General features: G+C 42.4%; 2 protein-coding genes and 1 pseudogene across 3 annotated transcripts in view; 2 read left to right on the top strand and 1 right to left on the bottom strand.

Annotated features, from left to right (window-relative positions):
• The first annotated feature begins 615 nt into the window (after positions 1 to 615).
• On the top strand, positions 616 to 7,887 carry prph2b (peripherin 2b (retinal degeneration, slow)). The gene is made up of 3 exons (XM_028468162.1): positions 616 to 1,196; positions 5,373 to 5,619; positions 7,670 to 7,887. Exons 1-3 carry the CDS (start codon positions 616 to 618, stop codon positions 7,871 to 7,873), a joined length of 1,032 nt encoding a protein of 343 aa, XP_028323963.1. The 3' UTR covers positions 7,874 to 7,887.
• A 3,306-nt stretch (positions 7,888 to 11,193) lies between these two features.
• Positions 11,194 to 14,043, top strand: LOC114476385 (potassium voltage-gated channel subfamily G member 3-like; annotated as a pseudogene).
• A 366-nt stretch (positions 14,044 to 14,409) lies between these two features.
• Positions 14,410 to 15,941, bottom strand: part of eml4 (EMAP like 4) — a 31,033-nt gene continuing 29,501 nt past the window's right edge. For both annotated transcript variants that reach the window (XM_028467813.1, XM_028467814.1), the window contains 2 exons: positions 15,383 to 15,513; positions 14,410 to 15,269 (listed from right to left, as the gene is read on the bottom strand). In XM_028467813.1, the coding sequence (XP_028323614.1) occupies positions 14,829 to 15,269; positions 15,383 to 15,513 (572 nt within the window). In that variant the 3' untranslated portion in view covers positions 14,410 to 14,828. The remainder of the gene's footprint in view (positions 15,270 to 15,382; positions 15,514 to 15,941) is intronic.

The following is a 15,941-nucleotide window of genomic DNA, read 5'->3' as shown; positions in this document are numbered from 1 at the left end:
AGTTAATAGACTCATTGTGAGTTAATAGACTCATTGTGAGTTAATAGACTCATTGTGAATTAATAGACTCATTGTGAGTTAATAGACTCACTGTGAGTTAATAGACTCATTGTGAGTTAATAGACTCACTGTGAGTTAATAGACTCACTGTGAGTTAATAGACTCATTGTGAGTTAATAGACTCATTGTGAGTTAATAGACTCATTGTGAATTAATAGACTCATTGTGAGTTAATAGACTCATTGTGAGTTAATAGACTCACTCTGAGTCAATTGACTCAGTCTGTTCATTGTTCCTTTGTGAGGTCTTTGATGGAGCCCAGTGGAGGCCTGTGATTGGCTGGCTGAGGGCGGCTCACCTGTGCTGAGGCAAGGCTTTGAGGGCGTGGCCTGTACTTAAACCCATTAAGGGGGAGGATTAAGGCTGAGCTGCAGTAACAAGATCACAGAGAGCTTTAGAATGTGCTCTTTCTTCTCCCTCCGTCACTCTCCACTCTGCAGATCCATATCACACTCTGGTACTGTTGACTGGGCCCCTCCCGCAGCGCGATGGCCCTGAAGCTTCAGAGCGGCGCTGGCACCCGACTGTGATTGCGTGAAGCCTTAAAGTGTCAGGATGCCGTTCCTACCGGTGAAGTTCACGCTGCAGAAGCGTGTGAAGCTGGCCCAGAGTCTGTGGATGCTCTACTGGATCTCCGTCATGGCCGGGGTCCTTCTCTTCAGCCTCGGCATCTTCTTCAAGATTGAGCTGAGAAAGAGGAGCGAGATGATGGACAACAATGAGAGCCACCTGGTGCCCAACCTGCTGATCCTGCTGGGCCTGATGGCCTGTTGCGCCAACGCCTTTGGGGGGAAAGTGTGCCACGACTCTCTAGACCCGCTGAAGTTCTCCAAGTGGAAGCCCATGCTGAGGCCTTACCTACTGCTGTGTGGGGGCCTCAACGTCCTGTTGCTGCTGGCCGCCCTCCTCTGCTTCCTCATGCAGTTTGCCGTCTACCTAGCACTGGCCGAAGGCCTGAAGAACGGAATCCGCTTCTACAAGGACACGGACACGCCAGGTCGTTGCTTCATGAAGAGGACCCTGGACATGACCCAGGTCGAGTTCCGTTGCTGTGGAAACAACAACTTCAGAGACTGGTTTGAGGTTCAGTGGATTAGCAACCGCTACCTGGACATGAGCAACGATGTGGTGAAGGAGTGAGTATGGATAGTGTGGATGGTATGAATGGATGGATGGATGATGGATGATGGATGATGGAGGTCATAAAGGGTCAACCCTAACCCATAAAGAGCTTTCCATTTTCAGCTGAATCAGCAGTGAGAGGTTCACCTCCAGGATCAGAGCTTAGCCAGAGACTAATCCAACACATCTGATCTCTGTCAGAAGAAGGTTATCCAATTCAGGCCCCGCCTCCAGGGGGCGCCACGACACCCCTGTTGCTAACCAACTTGTACGTCGTACTCAGCTTTGCGTGTTTCCAGCTCTGCATTTTGTGCTAATCCGTTTAAGAGATCGAGCACGTTCTGAGATGATTACTCCCCATCATCCAATCATCCAATTAGAACCTGCTGTCACTTACAGGCCACGCCCCCTGGAGCTGCTCACAAAACAAACACTTTCACATGTTAGTCGCGTTGGTAAGAACCACATTTTAACTGTTACTGTAATTGTAATTGTAATTGTAATTGTAGCTGTAACTGTAATTGTAGCTGTAACTGTAGCTGTAGCTGTAATTGTAATTGTAATTGTAATTGTAATTGTAATTGTAGCTGTAATTGTAGCTGTAGCTGTAACTGTAGCTGTAATTGTAATTGTAATTGTAATTGTAATTGTAACTGTAGTTGTAATTGTAACTGTAATTGTAACTGTAATTGTAATTGTAATTGTAATTGTAGCTGTAGCCGTTTACATACTTGTAAAGAACATAATGTCATGACCGTCTTGAGTTTTCAATAATTTCTACAACTCTTATTTTTATGTGATAGTTATTGGAACACAGACTTATTTGTCACAAAAAAATTCATGAAGTTTTGTTCTTTTATGAATTTATTATTGATCAACTGAAAATGTGACCAAATGTGATGGGTCAAAAATACACATACAGCAATGCTAATATTTGGTTGCATGTCCCTTGGCCATTTTTACTTGAATTAGTGGTTTTTGGTAGCCACCCACAAGCTTCTGGTTGAATCTTTGACCACTTCTCTGGACAGAGTCGGTGCGGTTCAGCTAAACGTGTTGGCTTTCTCATATGGACTTGTTTCTTCAGCATTGTCCACAACACTTTATGAAGGCCATTCTAAAACCATAATTCTAGCCTGATTTAGCCATTCCATGACCACTTTTGATGTGTGTTTGGGGTCATTGTCCTGTCTTTGGGCTGATGATTGTAAGTTATCCTGAAGAATTTGAAGGTAATCCTCCTTCTTCATTTTCCCATTTACTCTCTACAAAGCACCAGTTCCATTGGCAGAAAAACAGCCCCAGAGCATAATACTACCACCACCATGCTTGATGGTAGGCATGGTGTTCTATGGGTTAAAGGCCTCACCTTTTCTCCTCCAAATATATTGCTGGCCATTGTGGCTAAACTGTTCTATTTTTGTTCCATCTGACCATAGAACTTTCCTCCAGAAGGACTTATCTTCGTCCATGTGATCAGCAGCAAACTTCAGTCGAGTCTTAATGTATCCTAACAAGTCTTAATGTATCTTAACTAGTCTGTATTTCTCATTACTCCAGTTTTAAAGTCTTTACACTGGCTCCCAGTCAGCCTCAGAATAGACTTTAAAGTTCTGCTGCTGGTGTATAAATCTGTGAATGGGTTTGGTCCAGAATACATCAGTGACATGTTGGTCAGGTATGAACCCAGCAGGTCTCTCAGATCTATGGACACAGGTCAGATAGTGGAGCCCAGAGCTCACAGTAAACATGGTGATGCTGCTTTTAGTTGTTATGCTGCAAAGAAGTGGAACAAACTGCCAGCGGAGCTGAAGTCAGCATCCAATGTGAACATTTTTAAATCAAAGTTAAAGGCACTTTTTTTCTCTACTGTGTATGATTGATAGAGATTTATGGTCATGTTGTTGATGTAATGATGATTTTACTGATGATTTTAATTGTTCTTATTGATTTTAAACAATTGAATGTTTTATCATGTAAAGCACATTGAGTTGCCTTGAGTATGAAATGCGCTATATAAATAAATTTGCCTTGCCTTGCCTTGCCTTAACTAGTCTTAATGTATCTTAACTAGTCTTTATTTCTCTTAACTAGTCTTTATTTATCTTAACTAGTCTTAATGTATCTTAACTAGTCTTAATGTATCCTTACTAGTCTTAATGTATCTTAACTAGTCTTAATGTATCTTAACTAGTCTTAATGTATCTTAACTAGTCTTAATGTATCCTTACTAGTCTTAATGTATCTTAACTAGTCTTAATGTATCTTAACTAGTCTTAATGTATCTGAACTAGTCTTAATGTATCTTAACTAGTCTTAATGTATTTTAACTAGTCTTAATGTATCCTTACTAGTCTTAATGTATCTTAACTAGTCTTAATGTATCTTAACTAGTCTTAATGTATCCTTACTAGTCTTAATGTATCTTAACTAGTCTTAATGTATCTTAACTAGTTTTAATGTATCCTTACTAGTCTTAATGTATCTTAACTAATCTTAATGTATTTTAACTAGTCTTAATGTATCTGAACTAGTCTTAATGTATCTTAACTAGTCTTAATGTATCTGAACTAGTCTTAATGTATCTTAACTAGTCTTAATGTATTTTAACTAGTCCTAATGTATCTTAACTAGTCTTAATGTATCTTAACTAGTCTTAATGTATCCTTACTAGTCCTAATGTATCTTAACTAATCTTAATGTATTTTAACTAGTCTTAATGTATCTGAACTAGTCTTAATGTATCTTAACTAGTCTTTATTTCTCTTAACTAGTCTTTATTTATCTTAACTAGTCTTAATGTATCTTAACTAGTCTTAATGTATCCTTACTAGTCTTAATGTATCTTAACTAGTCTTAATGTATCTTAACTAGTCTTAATGTATCTTAACTAGTCTTAATGTATCTTAACTAGTCTTAATGTATCCTTACTAGTCTTAATGTATCTTAACTAGTCTTAATGTATCTTAACTAGTCTTAATGTATTTTAACTAGTCTTAATGTATCTGAACTAGTCTTAATGTATCTTAACTAGTCTTAATGTATTTTAACTAGTCTTAATGTATCCTTACTAGTCTTAATGTATCTTAACTAGTCTTAATGTATCTTAACTAGTCTTAATGTATCTTAACTAGTCTTAATGTATCTTAACTAGTCTTAATGTATCCTTACTAGTCTTAATGTATCTTAACTAGTCTTAATGTATCTTAACTAGTTTTAATGTATCCTTACTAGTCTTAATGTATCTTAACTAATCTTAATGTATTTTAACTAGTCTTAATGTATCTTAACTAGTCTTAATGTATCTGAACTAGTCTTAATGTATCTTAACTAGTCTTAATGTATCTTAACTAGTCTTAATGTATCTTAACTAGTCTTAATGTATCTTAACTAGTCTTAATGTATCTTAACTAGTCTGTATTGATCAGCCATCATCAACCTGACACGCTCCTCATCACAGAAGAAAACGACACCATAGTTTAGCAGCAAAGAGCTGCAGGAACAACATCTACATGGCATATGTATATATATATATATAGGAACTCATTATTGTCCTCAACTGAAGAACCAAGTGGAGGAACGCGTCCTCTGTCTTTTTCTGTCTACGGCTTCAGGTCCAGTGAACATCCTGAACATTTATGCTCTACTCGTTGTAGCTCTGCAGAGACAAAGGTTCTACAAACATTTGGATTCTGTCATCGCAAATATTTCTGCCACAGAGCAGCTGTTGTTACACGAGTGGGACCATGATTTATGACACTTTACCATAGGAAGGAAAACTAAATCATCCTCCATTTTCTTATTTTGTGTTTTGATTTAATTTAAAATAGGTAATTAAAAACCTATAAATTAATGATGGGGATTAAAATGTTTGGAATGGTTTATTTAAAAGAAACTATTCTATGGGGAAAATAAATCAGGAAATTGATGACGCCCAGTAGGAGGGGCTTTTGCTTTAAATACAGGCTGCTATGGCCTAGTGGGAGGAGTTGGTTCTGGTTTACAGAACAGGTTACACCATGTTTGATGACTGAGTTGATCTGATGAGTCATGGAAGGATTCTTTTTGTTTCATTTTTAATTTATTTATATTTTATTATTATTACAATAATTATTATTAGTATTATTGTGTGTGTGTTATTATAATAAAGTGTGTGTGTGTGTGTGTGTGTGTGTGTGTTCCTCTCACAGCCGTGTGCTGAGTAACGTGGAGGGAAAGTACCTGATGGACTCGGTTCCATTCAGCTGCTGTAACCCAGGTTCTCCTCGGCCCTGCATCCAGCATCACCTGACCAATAACTCCGCCCACTATGACTACGACCATCGCATAGAGGAGCTGAACATCTGGACCAGAGGTTGTAGGGAGGCCCTATTCTCCTACTACAGCTCCATGATGAACAGCATCGCTGCTCTGGTCCTCCTCACCGTGCTGCTGCAGGTGAGCCTGTTGATGTCACATGGTCAGAGGAGGAGGCGGGGCCATGCTGTGTGGGTGACACACACACTGGGAACATTATTATTGTATCTATAGCAACAATGTGGCTCTTACATTGGTCCAAAGGAGATGCTCCCATTGGTGGAGAGCGTTAGTATGGTAACATAGAGGCCTTCTAGCATTCTGATGGATGATGATGGATGGTGGGCGGAGCTTGTTAATCCCAGGTGTTGAGGCTCTGGAGGATCAGGGTCTATTTTAGGAGCTAATCATTGTGGGAGGATCAGAGATAAACTTCCTGTATGTGGGTCACACTTCCTGAACTCATCAGCATCATTTACAAAAATAAAAACTAATAAATATTAAAAAATAAATGATTGTTAGACACAAAGCCAAGCTACAATGGCTTCATGTAAAGGACTTGAAATATTCACGAGTGGTGAAATAACCCAAAGTTAGGGTCTAAAATGAAAATGAAGAAGTCACATAAAGAAAAATTGTTTAATATTCCAAGAAAGAGTTATCTTTTATTTATTTATTTATTAGCACTCATATGAAGAAACATGATGTCAAGATAACAAAGAAAGGATTGTGCAGGAGAGGAATTCATTCTAATGGCTTATAAAATATCCTCCCCTCAAAAACACAATATAAAAACATCATTAAAGCTGTAAGCAGCGTTGAACGGACCCTCGTAACCACATGTCAGGACGTGGTGCACGTTGAGGTGTGTTGTATGTCGGGGTGTGGCAGAAATGTTAAAGTGTTGAGACGTAGCTGAACATCTTCAAGGATTATATCACCGACTTTTGTGCAAATATAATGTCTATGATTTCATTTTACCAATAGGTGGCGCTATGACTATGAATGACAGTTGGGTTAAACCATGACTCATTTTTTGGCAAACTCTTAAAAACTACCATAAGCTTTGCGATCACTCACACGCCACACGATCCTGTTGTGGTAGAAAGAAATAACAGCACTGACCCAGATCAGGGAAATCCTCAGTGTACTGAAGTAATAGTTCTTCAGTACACTGTAGAATTTTGCAGAAGTTCCACAGTAATTATGTCATCAGTCCCAGCTGGGAGCCCATACAATTTTCAAGGGGGCGCTAATGAGTCATTTTGCCATTGACATGTGCAATTCCCCCCAAGTATCAATTTTTTTGCCAGTCTTAACATACATTCACATGTTTTTTGAATGTGTGTTTAGACCCTCATAAATGCAATCATTTTGCTGTAAATAAAAACTAAAAACGAGGTGCATTACAATAGGGTCCGTTGTGCTCGGGCCCTAATAAAGCTGTATTTTATTGGAAACAAGTGAGTTAATTTTACAGAGTTGTATACAATACTATGTATACTATGAATTAAAACAGATCAGATTATTTATTACATACATACATGCAGTTATGGACCAATAATAATAGTAAATAAAGTATATATTCATAATTCCAGAGCGTGTGCGTCGAGAACCAATCTGTGACTAGTCATTAGTGATGTGAACAGTCTATGTTCATAGCTCTAAGCTGATCACATCACAGGGAGCTGAGACATATGCTAAGTAGTTTACTGAAGACCCAAACATGTTCCAGACCCAAACACACACTGACTATTTAGAGGAGCTGACATGTCCACCAGATATGATGTATAGCAGATCTATGTCTATATTCTGAGAGAGTGGGTGGAGCTTATTACTATACCATATTTACCTTTATATGTGATGGAGTTACTGACATATTGGAAGATGAACATGGAAGATAAATACAAAATGTCCATATCTCAACAAATATTGATCAGATCAAACTAAACATTTACAGTGAGAATATTGAATATTCACTGAAGAATTGGTAAAAATAACTGAATTGTTTGTGTGACATTAGTTGAAATAATAGAATGATTCAGTTTGTGCATCGTCTGCTTCCTGTTTCTCTCTATTGACGTGTGTTACATTCTGTGCCCTACAACAGGTTACCATGGTTACCATCTTTTGTTTATCAGATACTGTAAATGTGTATTCATGAACGTGTGTGTGTGTGTGTGTGTCTCAGTCAGCTGACTCAGCAGGTCTCCAGTATCTGACCACGTCATTGGCCACCATGGCCGACCCTGAGAACCCAGAGTGTGAGAGCGAAGGCTTCCTATTGGACAAAGGATTCAAAGAGACGCTCAGTGAGTGGCTGAGCAAGGTCAAGACTCTGGGAAAGACCAATCAGGTGGAGGAGGGCGTGGACACGGCAGAGGCCACGGCCTGAAGCCCCGCCCACTACTGCCACAGAGAGACAATGTGTATATAAGATGTAAATCTCTTACACACACACACACACACACACTCTGAATGTTGTTTATGTGTAACTAATGTTTTGTTTTGTGTTGTGTACATAACGTGATTGTGTGTCCTTCCAAACCTGTACATATGCTCAGTTACTTTTATTTTGGAAAACCATGCAATGCATTTATTGTGAAACCTACAGCTGTGCTTACAAAACCTGAATACACTACAGCTTCCTGTCACATGACATACAAACATACAAACTACAGACACACAACTACAGTAGTGTAACAATATGTTTTTTCAGTGGATGTGTGAGTCTGTGATTGTGTGTGTGTGTGTGTGTGTGTGTGCTGTGTATCATGTAGAACTGACAAACAAACAAACTTGTTTTTTTTACCAGCAGTGTTGCTTAGTCACATGATCACATGAGTCATGTAATCAGTGTAGTTACATTATGAAACATGTTTCTGTTGTGTGTCCTCAGAGCTGATAGTCGTAATAATGTGTGTAAAACATAAAGAGGAGATAAACCTGAGCCTGAGTCGTCTTTACGCCGTGTGTGTGTGTGTGTGTGTGTGTGTGTTAAACAGAGGTAATTGGTTAAGACCCTAGATTAGAACTGCTGACGTCATCAAAGGATTTTAAGAACATTTAAAAGACACAGTGAGGGTAAAGCCATCACTGATGGTGTTTCTAGATGCTCAGATGTTAGATTGATTTGTTTAAACATTAAAAAGTTATTGATTTTGGGTTTGGGTTTGTTATGGCAATTATTATATTCATCATCATATCGTCAAATGTGTGTTCATGTGTACAATTTTTCATGTTTTAATACACAGTGACTGCATTACTCTTTACACGTTTGAACAGCTGAGTCATGTTAGATTAACAGTACAGATCGTATTGTATCCACAGTGCAACACAGTCTCTGCTGAAGGCCAAACTCAAACTCACATGCAGATATACACGCACACACAATATCAAGGACAGATACCAGTGGTGCAGGCCTTCCTCATAATACTGTGTGTTGCACTGTGGATACAATACGATCTGCATTGTTAATCTAACATGACTCAGCTGCAGTGATGTGCCGTGACCACTAGGGTTGGGTAGGCACGTTGCAAATCGAGACCACCAATGACAATTTCATGTGTTTCTGCTGGCAAGTGTTTATTCAATTCAAATCAATTTTATTTGTATGAAGCAATTTCCAACAAAGTCATCTCAATGCGCTTATCAAAATATAAAATTCATAATAAGAAAGAAATAACAAAATAAGATCCACATGAACAAGTATTTATCATCTAACAAAATCAACATCATAAACACCATTAAAGAAACATAAACATTATTTACTATAGCCTCCATACTCTCCAACAACATATATCTCATGACACGACAGCACATCTGTTGTTTGTGTTGGAAACACAGAAACATGGAGAAAATGACAACAACAACAACTCAGAACATCCTCAGTGAGGAGCATCCACAAAGTCAATCCTTCCTTTTTGTTGCAAGAGGGAGTTACTCTCCCTACCACAGGGGGGCAGTGTGGCCACTCAGTAATTAGTGCACTGCATATAAATGCACCCAGCTGGCCTCTTCTTCTGTCTCCCTCTTCCTCCTTCACGGAGTTGACGTGTGTGTGTGTGTGTGTGTGTGTGTGTGTGTGTGTGTGTGTGTGTGTGTGTGTGTGTGTGTGTGTGTGTGTGTGTGTGTGTGTGTGTGTGTGTGTGTGTGTGTGTGTGTGTGTGTGTGTTTACCCAACCTGACAGCCGGGTTGTAAGTACAATTTCAGTCCAAACTTGTATTTATTCTTTTAGATTAGTTCTTGATTTATTGATATGTTTATTTTACAGTATGTGGTCGTCAGCTGCTGTTTTGGTTCTCCTCTTTATCCCATTCACATCACTGTGGCTGGGACAGTAGCTGACCTCCGCTGCTTAAAGCAGAAGATTCAACGTTATATCATTTACTTCCCTTATTATTTGTGTTTTCATAACCCAATGTGTTGTTTTTGATATATTTGTTCATTCTTATTTTCCATTTGTGTTGTTTTTATGGTTTATTTGGGTTGTGCTCATTTGTTTTTTGATGGTATGACAGGTGCTGGGAGCCTGTAGGTGACAGAGGTTCCGTGTGTTTCACTTTGTCTGGTTGCTGTCTCACGGGTGTTGTTGAGTTTGGATGGTGGTAAGCACCAGCCCTGTCTTTCTTTCCTTTGCAGGTCCTCGTACCATCTGTTTTCCTGTGTTTAGTTTGTTTTAATTATTGTTAATAAAGTAGTTTTAATTGATTGGAACCACGTTCTCTGCCTGTGGGTTTTATTCTGGACGTTGTGCCCATCTTGTCAAGGGTTATATCCTGGGGTGCAGGCCCCCAGGTGGCGTTGTCTTCAAGCATTGCTACATTTTGTTCCATTTACTGTAGAAAGAACCAACAATGTTCTGACCTTAGCTTTGCTGAAGGTCTGGTAACTCAGGTGTTGGTCTCCATCTTTTAAAAGATGTCGTTTTTCCTCAAAACAAAGTTTCTTTATAATCTCTAGCGCTGTCATCCTGACTGTAGTGTTATCCCGCCCACTAGCTAGAGAACGTAGAACTGCACTATGAACGTACGTATAGCATTTAGCATAGCACGGTTACGTCCAAAGGCAGCTGGTTTTCATCTTGGGGAACTGACTGAGCATGTGCAAACACATAAAAACATGCTATGGGAACAGAGGCAGAGCAGCAATGTGCTTTTAGGAGGGGGTGTGGCCTCCTCCTGGCTCCTCCTCCTTACAGCGGAGTGAGACTGTGCAGCGTCTCTGCCGTACCAGGAAGTAGTGATGTTTAGTCATTTAGGCTATGAAACGCACAAAATGCTGACACTTTCAAACTTATAGGTACTGTAAGATATTGGAAATGGAAAAATAAATTTATAATTATTATAATTAAAACAAATAATTCAAAATGTCAATTCCCACTTGGGTAGGCACTGCCTACCTTGCCTACCCTGACTGCACGTCACTGATCATATTAGTGAGTGGAAGGTGAGTGTGAGCAACCAATGTGACGTTCTTTAGTTTATCTCTAGTTCCTCGTAGCCATGGTAACCTCTTTTCTTTTGATTTACATTCAAACCTATGATTTATGAGATTAAATCAGTGGAAAGTGTTAGAAATGAGCTTTTAGTCCATTTTAGGAAATGTGGAGTTTTTTCACCACAGCAGACGTCACTAACCTTCACGGCCACCAGATTATTACGTCACCAGTGGAAGTGTGTCTGATTGTCAAAACAAACGTGATGGTTTTTTCCTAACTCCTTTCCTTAACCTTGCGACATCATCCACGGGGTTAAGGAAAAGTGGATAGGAAAGGAGATAGGAAGGAATATTCGGTGTGTGTGTTCCAAAGACAAATGATTTGAACTAAAGCTGAAGTCTCACGTGAGTCCTGGAGGTGTTCATTTCTGCCTTTGTAAAACTAAGGCCTGAAGAGCTGGAAACAGCCATGTGACGTGAGCTAAAGAGGACTAGAGAGGACCAAGAGATCCACCTCAGAGATCAGTAAGAAGAACTGAAACTAAAACACCAGAAGGGGGAACTGTTAGCACAGGAACATGAGAAGATTTCATCACACTGACACACACACTAAGGATCAATGAGCCAAGGTTCCACAGCTTTCATTTCCTCAGAGGATGAACCGTGCTGAAGTTCTCCTGCAGCGCAGAGTCTTTAATCTCTGAGTGTTTGAGTCTCTGAGGTTTGAATCGTTTGCAGACGATGCAGGGCGGTAACAGCATGAACGTTGATGGCTGTCTGTGGAGCGTGATCAGGAGAAACCTGCGTAGGCCCCGCCTTCGGCTCATCACCGCTCCATGCACGCTGAACGTGGGTGGGCGGCGTTTTTCCTTCGGTGCTGAGTTGATGAGGCGACTCCCTCTTAGCAGACTGAGCCGACTGCACCGCTGCTCCTCAGAGAGCGAGCTGCTGGAGCTCTGCGATGACTACGACCTCAACACCAATGAGGTGTTCTTCGACCAGCACGCCAACGCCTTCAGCCTCATCCTGGTGTATGCGCAGCACGGGAACCTGCGCCTCCTCTACTGGGGTCTGGATAGCTCCGACCTGCTGCCCTGCTGTCAGGGCCACCTGGACCGCCGCCTGTCCACCGCACATGTCCACCTCTTCCCCAAGCATGAGCCATGCTGTCCTAAGCCGGTCCAGAGCTGCTGGCGGGAGAAAGTGAGGAGGACTTTTGAGGAACCCACGTCCTCGCTCATGGCACAGGTCGTGGCCTCGGTGTCCATGCTTTTTGTGGTGATCTCCACAGTTCTGCTCAGTGCAAGCACCATACCCGAGTAGAAGAACGAGGAGAACCTGGACCAGCACAGGTGAAAAATACACACAGTGAGGGTCAGAGGTCAGTCAGAGTACTGGTCTGCTCATGGTGGATTCAGGTCTGGGACTGATGGTTCAGGTTTGTTTGGTGTTCCTGTCTGAAGTCCTGGGTTCACTAACCCTAACCCCAACCCATTTGGTCTGATGGTCCTCCTCATTTGTTTGGTGTGAACACAAACCAAGTCTAGAGTTGATCAAACAGGAGAATTCTAGAGTGATTGTTTCTGTGGGTCTCAGAGCGTTTCTAATCAAAGTCTAGAGTGATTAGGTTCAGTGTGAACACAACCGCTCTCAGAGCGGATCAAACACAGGAAGTATCAGAGTATTAGAGATGTCATAGAGTGCACGGCATTGTGGGTGATCAGGAGAACCCGTGAGGGCCCAAACCAGGGCTTTAAAACCAACCAACTCTACAGCGCTGACTTTTACCCATAGATATGAGCCAATTAAGTGTATGAACCTCAACTGGTTCAGATGATTCTTCTCTGGACTGGTTCATTTAGGCGGTTCTGTTTTTTTCTCCATCTACTACTACTTCTGCTGCTCTCTGATTGGTTCTCTGTTCATCTCCTGCAGGGTTGTGGAGGCAGTCTGCATCAGTTGGTTCACAGCGGAGTGTCTGCTTCGGTTCCTAGTGTCTCCAGATAAGTGTGAGTTTGTTCAGCGCCCTTTCAACGTCATTGACCTGTTGGCCATCCTGCCGTACTACGTCTCCGTGGGTGCGACCCTGCTGACGGGCGAGGATTCCCAGGTCCAGCGTGCCGGCATCTCGCTGCGTCTCTTGCAAACCATGTGGATCTTCTGGGTGATCAAGCTGGCGCGCCACTTCCTGGGTCTGCAGACGTTGGGCCTGATGCTGCGTCGCTGCTACAGGAAGATGGTGATGCTGCTGGTCTTCATCGGCGTTGCCATGGTGATTTTTAGCTCTCTGGCTCAGCTGCTGGAGCACGGCCTGGACCCCGAGAACGGAAACCAAGACTACGCCAGCATCCCGGGCGCCTGCTGGTGGGTCATCATCTCCATGACGACGGTGGGGTACGGCGACATGTACCCGGTGGTCTGTGCGTCCTCAGCGGCATCATTCTGCTGGCTCTGCCAATCACATTCATCTACCACAGCTTCACCCAGTGTTACCATGAGCTGAAAGAGGGACCAAAGTACCGCCAGAGGACGGACTGACTGACTAACCACACACACACACACACACACACACACTAAATAACCATACCATAAAACACAAAGACACACCATGAAACATATCAGTGTATGTGCTCTCTGCTGCCCCCTCTGGGCCTGGAGTAGTAATTATGAACGTTTGTTGGAATCAAAGTTTTTAATGTGTAAAATGTAAAGTGCAAAGCTCCGCCCCCTGACAGCCTGTGATGTATGATATGTTGGTTCCGTCTTTTCTCATCAGTGAAAAAGCATGATACTTACGTTAGCCACAGACAGAGCTACAAGGTAACGTTAGCTATGGTCATCTACGGAGCTACAGACGCTAACGTTAGCTATGGTCACAGACGGAGCTACAGACGCTAACGTTAGCTATGGTCACAGAGCTACAAATGCTAACGTTAGCTACGGTCATCAACGGAGCTATAAACGCTAACGTTAGCTATGGTCACAGACGGAGCTACAGACGCTAACATCAGTCACAGACAGACACAGACTATTGTAGCCACAGCTGACAGACAGACTGACAGAAGCGAGGCTGCCATAGTGAACCATAGGCCCCTCCCACCACCACCAACACTCACTCACACACTAGACAATGTGGGTGATGTGCCTTGCCCAAGGACACATTGACAGATACCACAGCAGTGACTGTCCCCCACTGTGGCCCCTGGAACTCTCAGTGTCTCCATCATCTACTGACCAGGACCAGACCTGCTGATCTTCACAGAACCAGATCAGCCAATCACAGGCTGGGATGGACATGATTATTGTGTTGTGACAATAAAGTTGTAGGTTCTCTGAGAACTCTGTGGAAGCCCTCGTCCCTGACCTTTGACCTTAGTGTGAGGGGGATCTGAGGTCAGGAGAGCTCACAGCCTGTGTGTGTGTGTGACTGTGTGTGTGTGACTGTGCGTGTGTGTGTGTGTGTGTGTGTGAGACCAAACAAGCATCAGAACCATGTTTCAGACATTTATTGTTGTCTACAGTCTGTCCTCTGACAGGAATGCATGACACCAAACATGATTGGCTCAAAACAGTCACATGATCATCATCACTGAGCATGAATCAAACCCCGCCCACCCAACCCCACGCCCTGCCCAATGGTAAAAAAGGATCCTAAAAGCCTGTGAGTGACGACAGAAATGGTCCAGAAACACCTTTAGTCACTTCCTATTCCCTTCAAAATAAAAGCCTTGCCCACTCTCTCTGAAAGGCTTTTATTGTGAAACGTTTAAACTCACACAGCTTTGTTTTACTTGCTCCTCTCTCATTGGATGACCCACCTGTCTATAACCCCACCTCTGAGACAGGTGAGGCCAATGAGAGGCTGTGTGTGTGTTAGAGGTCATTGTGTAAACAGTCCTCACACACAGCTTTAGGTGGGAGGGGTCAGTGGCCCCCCCTCATCACTGGGCGTGTTGTTTTCGTCCAGACTGTCCTTTAGACTGAGGGTGCTATCGGAGGGGGGCGGAGTCACATCACTGAGGGGCGTGGTCAAATCTGAGAGAAGTGGAGTCACATCAGAGAGGGGCAGGGCTAAATCAGCAGGGGGTGGGGTTTCAGAAAAAGGTTCCTGCATTCCATTGGTTGTTGTGGGCGTGGCCACAGGGGGAGGGGGCTGGGCTGAGGTGGGCTCTATCAGGCAGGGGGCGGGGCTAGAGATGACATCAGTGACAGACAGGGAGGGCTTCTCCACCAATCGCCACTGGAGGATGCTGGTGTCTTTCCCCCCCGTAGAGATCAGGTGACTGTCTCTGTACAGGAAGCTCACATTGGTCACATGACTGCTGTGGACGCCATACTTATGGCTGGGAGCCTACACACACACACACGCACACACACACACACACGCACGCACACACACGCGTCAAAGACTTGCACTGTGTCTCTCTCTCTGTGTGTGTGTGTGTGTGTGTGTGTGTGTGTTACCTTAGCAGTACAGCACGGGTAGGAGAACAGGTGAACTTTACAGAAATCGTCTGCTAGAGCGATCACCTTCCTGTTGTGAGACCTGATCAGAGCGTTTATATCTGTGCCATCAGAGCCCTCAGGCCACACCCCTACACACACACACACACACACACACACACACACACACACACACACACACACACACACACACACACACACACACACACACACACACACACACACACACACACACACACACACACACAATTAAAATCACATTTTTCATCTTTTCTCTGCTCAGGTTTTTTTTTTACTTTAAAACTTTTGAATTATTGCAACTTTTTGCTCCACTTTCATTTAAAATTTGAACCTTTTCAACTTTGAACCCCTTCATCACCAGTTATTCTTTAACTGATTCAAACCATTCAACCTTGAACATGTTCAGCTACGACCTTCAACCCATTTACACTATTTTTAATGTTTAGTTTACATGTTCATTCTGAGTCGTTCAATTGGACTTCTAACTGGTTTTACTGGTTAATGCTAGGTTATTACTATAGCTAGATGAATGCTAATG

This window comes from Gouania willdenowi, chromosome 15, assembly GCF_900634775.1.
Source record: "Gouania willdenowi chromosome 15, fGouWil2.1, whole genome shotgun sequence".
NCBI lineage: Eukaryota > Metazoa > Chordata > Actinopteri > Blenniiformes > Gobiesocidae > Gouania > Gouania willdenowi.
The sequence above is the reverse complement of the archived record's forward strand: the minus strand, read 5'-3'. Positions and strand labels throughout refer to the sequence as shown.